Below are 7,500 nucleotides of genomic sequence, written 5' to 3'. Positions count from 1 at the left end.
CCCCTTCTCTCCCTCCTTCCTTTACTTTCTCTCCTTTTCTTTATAATTAATTTTCACTTTTTTCATTTCTTTTCTTCGTATCTCTCTTTTCTATATACATTCTCTTTCTTTAATATAAGCAATTAATTTCCTTTCCCCTTCTGTTTTTAGTCTCTCTCTCTCTCTCTCTCTCTCTCTCTCTCTCTCTCTCTCTCTCTCTCTCTCTCTCTCTCTCTCTCTCTCTCTCTCTCTTACCAGGTTAGAGATCTCGTGCCTAATAGCATACACAAAACTGTATAATGGTCATTTATTGCCGCATCACTGTATTGTACGCCTCTCTTAGGAAACACTCGCCACACTCTTGTTACCTCTGCTCAGAATACAAAAGGAAATTATAAGTACGTACACTGAACATACTCATCCTCTTTCCAAACAAACGAACATTCTAAGATTATTTGATATCAACACATGAAACTGGATGTATATGTATAAAGTGTGCAGTTGTGATAGTCATGTGACATTACAAGGTTACCGTGGCTATGTACATGAGGTGATTTGTTAGGTTTTCATGGTGTTTCGTGGTGTTTTGATGTGATTTTTGGCTACTTGACTATTCGTGTATGCTACTCGTGCTCGTGCAAACCTCCGTACACCACAGCACAGCCTCTCTATCTATAAACATTCTTGATCATATTCTGACCCTAAAGTCTGGTACTCTGTCCCTCATCAGATTAAGAGCATACCAACTTTACGCTTTTTAGAACTCATCTTAAAAATCATATAACTTCTCAATATTAAACACTCAATCCTTTCACTGGTACCCGAGACGTGGTTTCTTAAAGACAAGCCTCTCTGAAGCATTTACCATCACACATCCGTTTCTAAACATCATACTGACTAGACATGTGAAAATTGATCTTTTTATTCCCTCTCTCTTGATTGTGTGTGTGCCTGTAGAGGTCATGTACAGTGCCTTCAGTATTGACTTGTTGCCTGTCGCAGTGAAAGGGTCAGTGCAAAACCTCGATTTATCACCAGTGGAACAGACACTAAAACTGTAACGAACTCCATTTTGTTGCTTGAGTTCGTATATTTTTTTTTTCATTTTTTTTGCAATGTTGTGGTTCTGGTGAGGTCGAGATGAATTTGTAAGAGCCATTTCTTTGTCATAAACATTTGTTACATTAGGATGAAACTGTTTGTGTTCATATTTGCCTTCGTTTTCTGCCTCAAAAACCTGTGCTTCTTTTGGGGAATGTTACTGGTGAAAAATATAGTTTGTAACAACAATAAAGTGTTTTAAAGTATTCTCTCTCTCTCTCTCTCTCTCTCTCTCTCTCTCTCTCTCTCTCTCTCTCTCTCTCTCTCTCTCTCATTCAACCTCCGTATCTCCCATTTACTTCCTCCCTCCCTCCCTACCTCCTCCTCCACCACCACTACCATCATCCATTCCCCTTTCTCCTCCACCTCCTCTTCCTCCTCCACCGCCACCACCACCATCCAACCCCCTTCCCTTCTTCGCTTCGCTATATTAACCTTCCTCCTCTTGGTCCTTCCCCCACCATCCATCCATCCTCCCTCTCTCTCTCCCTCCCTCTCCCTCTCTCTCTCTCCGCTCCGGCATATTAACATTGCAGGCCGATGCTTCAACTTGTGTTTTATTGGCGCTCTAAATCAGATCTTACCTCATGCACACAGCCAGCTAATGTGTGTGTGTGTGTGTGTGTGTGTGTGTGTGTGTGTGTGTGTGTGTGTGTGTGTGTGTGTGTGTGTGTCTCATTCTGGCAGCTTAAACTCGGTGTATGGTTGGGTGGGCCGGGGTTGGATGGGAAGGGGAGGGTGGCTGGAGGGTGCTGGAGAGGGGAGAGGGAAGGGGAGAAGAGGTAGGGAGGGGTACTGGGAAGGGTAGGATGGTTCATGAGTCTTGAGGAGGGGAGAGGGGGACGGGAGAGGTAAGGGAAGGGGAGGTATGAGGAGTGAGAGAGGAGGAAAGAAGTGGAGGTGAGGCATGGTCGGTTAGGTGGGAGGGAGGGAGAGGAAGAGAAGGGAAAGGGAGAAAAGGGGGAGGAAAGAGGGGAGGAGAGGTAAGGTAGGGTGCGAGGGAGGGAAGGAGAAGAGAGGAGGAAAGAGGAATGGTATGAAGGGGTTTGGGTGAGGGGAAAGAAGGTCAGAGAGAGGAAATGGGGAAGAAAGAATGGGAAGGGATGTAGGAATGGGGTTTATGAGGGAAGGGGAGGAAAGGCGGAGGAACGAGGAGGAGGGGAGATATTGTGGGTAAATAAGAGATACTGTGAATGGGAAATGGAGGAAGGAGGAGAGGAAAGGGGGAGGAAAGGATGGTAGCGAAGGGGAGAGTATGACGGGTGGGAGAAATGGGGGAGAGAAGGAAAGGGGAGGAAAGAAGGGGAAAAGTGTATGGTAGAGAGAGAGAGAGAGAGAGAGAGAGAGAGAGAGAGAGAGAGAGAGAGAGAGAGAGAGGTAAGTGAGGAATTTGGATGATGGGGAACAAGGGAAAGAGGAGAAACGGGAAGATAAATTAAGAGTTTTGGGAAGAGGAAGGGGAGGGGAAGAAATATTAGGAAAAATGAGAGAGCAGGAAAGAAGGAAAGAAGAGAAGAATGGAGGAACGTGGGTGAGAGTACGAAGAGGAGGAGGAGGAGGAGGAGAGGAAGAAGAGAAGGAAGAGGAGGAAGAAAGAATAAAAAATAAACAAAGAAGAAAGAAATAATAATAAATGCCTTCTTTGTACTTCTCCATCTCTTCCTTCCTCCTCCTCCTCCTCCTCTTCCTCCTCCTCTTCCTCCTCCTCCTCCTCTGTGTATCATCTCCCAACGTTATCACGACACAATCTCAAGTCTTCCTATCTTCACAGCATCCATTCCTGTCTTCCTTATCTCTGCATCGACACCAGGAGGAGGAGGAGGAGGAGGAGGAGGAGGAGGAGGAGGAGGAGGAGGAGGAGGAGGAGGAGGAGGAAGAGGAAGAGGAGGGAAAGTGAATGAAACTGTAGGAAAAGAGAAGAGAGTTGAGGAAAAATAAAATAGAAAATCAAAGAGAGAGAGAGAGAGAGAGAGAGAGAGAGAGAGAGAGAGAGAGAGAGGAGAGAGAGAGAGAGAGAGAGAGAGAGAGAGGAGAGAGAGTACTAACATAAGACTGAACGCTCTATCAAGGTTCACACTACATTTAACTTAGGGCTGCTGTGTGTGTGTGTGTGTGTGTGTGTGTGTGTGTGTGTGTGTGTGGAGGAGGAGGAGGAGGAGGAGGAGGAGGAAACAGATACACTACATATTTACTTACATATTTACTAAGTCAGTCAGTCATTCACTCACTCAGTCATTCGGAGAGTAAGTCATTCAGTTATTTAGTCATTCAGTTAGTCAGCTAGTCAAACAATCTATCAATCAGCCAACTAGTCAATCAGTCAGCCAGTCAGTCATTAATTCAGTCAGTCAGCCAGTCACCCACTCAGTCATTCAGTTGATCACCCAATCAGTCAGCCAGTCAGTCATTAATTCAGTCAGTCAGCCAGTCACCCACTCAGTCATTCAGTTGATCACCCAATCAGTCAGCCAGTCAGTCAGTCAGTCAGTCAGGAAACAACAAAGAACGAAAGGAAAAAAAAATAAGGAAAAAACTCACGCAGCAATTTTTTTTTTTTTCCGTATCGCTTCGAAAAATTGAACCAAATTTTTACTTTTATTGACGCTTTGGGAGTTTTTTATAAGAACAACACCTCCTATTTTGGTACCAGTGGATGTTTGAGAGGCGTGAAGCAAAGAAGGAAGGAAGGAAGGAAGGAAGGAAAGAGGAGAAGGAGGAAAAGAAGGAAGTGGGAGAGAGAAAAATTGTAAGAATGGAGAAAGGAAGAAGGAAAGGAAGGAAGTAGAAGAGAGAGAGAGAGAGAAAAGATAGAAAAAAGAAGAAGAAATATAAAGAAACAGGAAAAGACAAAAAAAAAGATTAAGACAAGGAAGAGAGGAGACACAGAGACAGAGGAAGAGGAAGAGAGAGAAAGAGGAAGAAGAATTTTGCAAGACAATGTTACGCCATATAATCTTGCAGGAACTTGAGAGAGAGAGAGAGAGAAGGAGAGGTCATTGTGCTAGTCTGTGTGTGTGTGTGTGTGTGTGTCAGGTGGGGTCAGGGCACCATGTCTTGAGTGCAGTGTGTGTGTGAGTGTCGCTGGGTATACACGCACACATACCCAGGTCTTCCTCCTCCTCCTCCTCCTCCTCCTCCTCCTCCTCCTCCTTCAGTGCTTTTGTCATTATTGTTATTGATTTTCGTTCGCTCTTCGCATCATTAATACAGAAATGAAGGTGAGTGAGTGGTGTGTGTGTGTGTGTGTGTGTGTGTGTGTGTGTGTGTGTGTGTGTGTGTGTGTGTGTGTGTGTGTGTGAATTAGTGAGTGATTGATTAACTGACTGGCTGAGTGACCGAATGACTGAGTGGTTGAGTGGCTACATGACTGAATGACTGACTGACTGATAGATTGACTGGCTGAGTGACTGACTGACTGATAGACTGACTGGCTGATTGACCGAATGACTGACTGAGTGGTTGAGTGGCTACATGACTTAAAGACTGACTGACTGGCTGAATGAATGAAAGGTTGATTGACTAGCTGATTGGAGTGGCTGACTGGCTGAATGACTGAACGGCTGGCTGAATAGATGGTTTTGTGGATGGCTGCCTGACTAAATGACTGATATATTAATGGAATGGCTGTGTGACTGACTGACTGACTGAATGACTAAATGACTGAATGATTAACTTACTGAAATGTTCCTTTAGTTTATCTTCCTTCTCATCACCGCAACATCACATCTACAACACCACATCAACCCACCATAACCTACCCCTCACAGGTGGCGCCGGGCGTGGTGGTGGTGGTGGTGATGGCGGTGGTGGTGGTGTTGGTGGTGCACGGCGAGGCTAAGGTGGTGATGCAGTACGACACTACAGATCAACACCACTTCCAGCACGGCAAGGCAGGAGAGCACGTGACCGGCGTGTACGGGTGAGAGAGAGAGAGAGAGAGAGAGAGAGAGAGAGAGAGAGAGAGAGGGAGAGAGAGAGAGAGAGAGAGAGATGGGAGGAGGGGATAATGGTAAGCTTCTTATATATTTCTCCTATTCCTCCTCCTTTCCTTCCTTTTCTTCCTCCAGCTCATCTAATTCTTTCATTTCTCATCTACTCTTTTTACCTTTTCTTCGTTTTTTCTCCTCTCCCTCCTCTCTTTCCTATTTCATCTTTTCCTCCTTCTCTTCCTTCTCCTCCTTCAAAATAATAAAATAATAGATTCACTTTACAGAAATAAACACAAATAACTGGGAATATTTGACACTTGCAGGTCCTCGGTAGTATAGTGGTGAGTATCCCCGCCTGTCACGCGGGAGACCGGGGTTCGATTCCCCGCCGGGGAGAAAGTAAAGTTTTTTTTATCTATTCATTCATTATTTACGTCTGTATGTCTATCTGTTTGCCCTTCTGTATATTTATTTGTCTGTCTGCCTGTCTGTCTCTCTTCTAGTCTATTATCACTGCTATTACCACTACTATTCTGCATGTCTGTCTGTCTGCCTCTCTCTCTTAGCTTCTTATCACTACTACCACTACCACTACTACACCTGCTCCGCCACGCCCCACCAAGCACCTGTATGACCCCCACACCTTACTCGACCCATCCCCTCACCCTCACCCTCACTTGTCACCTCTCACCCCCACCGACCCCACCCTTATGGAAACAATGGAAGGGGAAAAAGCGTGGAGAGAGAGAGAGAGAGAGAGAGAGAGAGAGAGAGAGAGAGAGAGAGAGAGAGAGAGAGAGAGAGAGAGAGAGAGAGAGAGAACAGGCTCTTCTTTTCTTCCATTCTCTCTCTCTTGTCTATTCCTTCTCACCTATTGTTCCCTCTTTAGCCCCCTCCCACTCTCTCTCTCTCTCTCTCTCTCTCTCTCTCTCTGCGTGACCTGCTGGCGGACAATGACATGCCTGTGACCTTTTCTGCTTGACCTTTGCCGGTGATCAAGGTCGTTTTGGGTCACGCACACTCACACACATGACCTACTCACGGTTACCGGTTTAATGGGTCACGTTATAAGATGTGACCTTGTATGGATTTAGTGGGTTTTGTCTGTCTCCCCCACCTCTCTCTCTCTCTCTCTCTCTCTCCACCTGTTTTTCTTCTATACAGGGTGTAACACGAGTTTCTGTGGATATTGCCATAGATGAAGTACAGATTACTCCAAGTGGAAAATGTTCTATGCACACATGCACTTTGAGTCGTTGGCGTATCACGACGTGGCATGAAATTCAAGCGTGGCCTGGCAACATGTACAACAGCCGGGCCAGGTGAGTATCCATGGCGGGGATCTGAAATCGTGAATAATTTAGTCATGATTTATACAAGTTTTGGAGCTTTACAGTATCCCATGACGAGACGAGTGACAACAATGGACTGGTACCAAATACCAACGAACATTACACAATGATAGTATGGATGTAATAAAAGACAAATAAAATGATAGGCTGTGTGGCACCATGCACTGCCCGGGCGGGGAGTGGGAAGGAGTGAGGCTGGCAGCAAATCAGCTCAACGTTAGTCAGGTCACACAGTTTCCCTTCGAGACAGTGACAATGAATACGTTCAGACTGTATAACTTAAAGTAATGTGGAGTGAGTGGGAAGGGTGTTTCCCCGCCTTGGTTACCCACCCAGACCGGCCATTGTACGTCAACTGGCCACACTTGAATTCCATACCACAGCTGTACAACGCCTCAAAACGCTTATGTGCACAGAACATTTTCCACTTAGAATAACCTGCACTTTCGCCCCTGGCAGTATCAACAGAAACTCGTGTTACACCCTATATATTTAGTTAAGTATCGATCAGTCAGTCTGTCTATATATCTACCAATCTATCTATTCATCTATCTTTCTATCTATCTATTTTTTATCTATCTATTTTCTATCTATTTATCAAAGTATCTATTTTCTATCTTTTTATTTACTTTTTATCTGTCTTTCTGTCTATATTTCTATATACCTGTCTATAGTTCTATCTATCCATCTCTCTCACCACCACCACCACCACCACCACCACCACCACACCTCTACACACACTCCCCCTGACCTTTCCCACGGGGGGCGGAAGGTGGAGGGAAAGGGCGTGTTTTCTCGTTCTTGTCATGCTTGCTTGCCCTTACTTTCACTATCAAGGTGTATCCGGGAGGGGAGGAGGAAGAGGAGGAGGAGAGGAGAGCAAGGGGATGAATGCACGGAGGAAGAAAAGGAGGTGAAGGAGGAAGTAAAGGAGGAAGTGAAGGAGGAACAAAGGTGTAGGAGTACATTAGGAGGAGGAGGAGGAGGGGGAAGAGGAGGCTGGAAGGAGTCAAAAAGTGCTATACTGGGTTAGGATATCTGAGGGTGACGTGCCACAAACACCTGAATCACAACATCAACAATACAGCACTTATTGACTCCCTCCAACCTACTCCTCCTCCTCCTCCTCCTCCTCCTCC

The 7,500-nt window shown here is 45.4% G+C and overlaps 2 protein-coding genes and 1 non-coding gene across 3 annotated transcripts in view; 2 read left to right on the top strand and 1 right to left on the bottom strand.

The window, feature by feature from the left end:
- LOC135112768 (paired box protein Pax-1-like) overlaps positions 1–7,500 on the bottom strand; it is a 98,999-nt gene that overhangs the window by 88,257 nt on the left and 3,242 nt on the right. The gene's annotated exons all lie outside the window — the stretch shown is intronic.
- Positions 4,393–7,500, top strand: part of LOC135112771 (uncharacterized) — a 5,381-nt gene continuing 2,273 nt past the window's right edge. Inside the window, exon 1 of the mRNA XM_064027563.1 lies at positions 4,393–4,999. Within this exon, the coding sequence (XP_063883633.1) occupies positions 4,878–4,999 (122 nt within the window). The 5' untranslated portion in view covers positions 4,393–4,877. The remainder of the gene's footprint in view (positions 5,000–7,500) is intronic.
- Positions 5,334–5,405, top strand: Trnad-guc (transfer RNA aspartic acid (anticodon GUC)). The gene has a single exon. It is a non-coding gene; the product is annotated as a tRNA-Asp (tRNA).

This window comes from Scylla paramamosain, chromosome 24 (assembly GCF_035594125.1).
Source record: "Scylla paramamosain isolate STU-SP2022 chromosome 24, ASM3559412v1, whole genome shotgun sequence".
Classification (NCBI taxonomy): Eukaryota; Metazoa; Arthropoda; class Malacostraca; order Decapoda; family Portunidae; genus Scylla; species Scylla paramamosain.
Note: the sequence above shows the minus strand (reverse complement) of the source record. Positions and strands in the feature narration are given on the sequence as shown.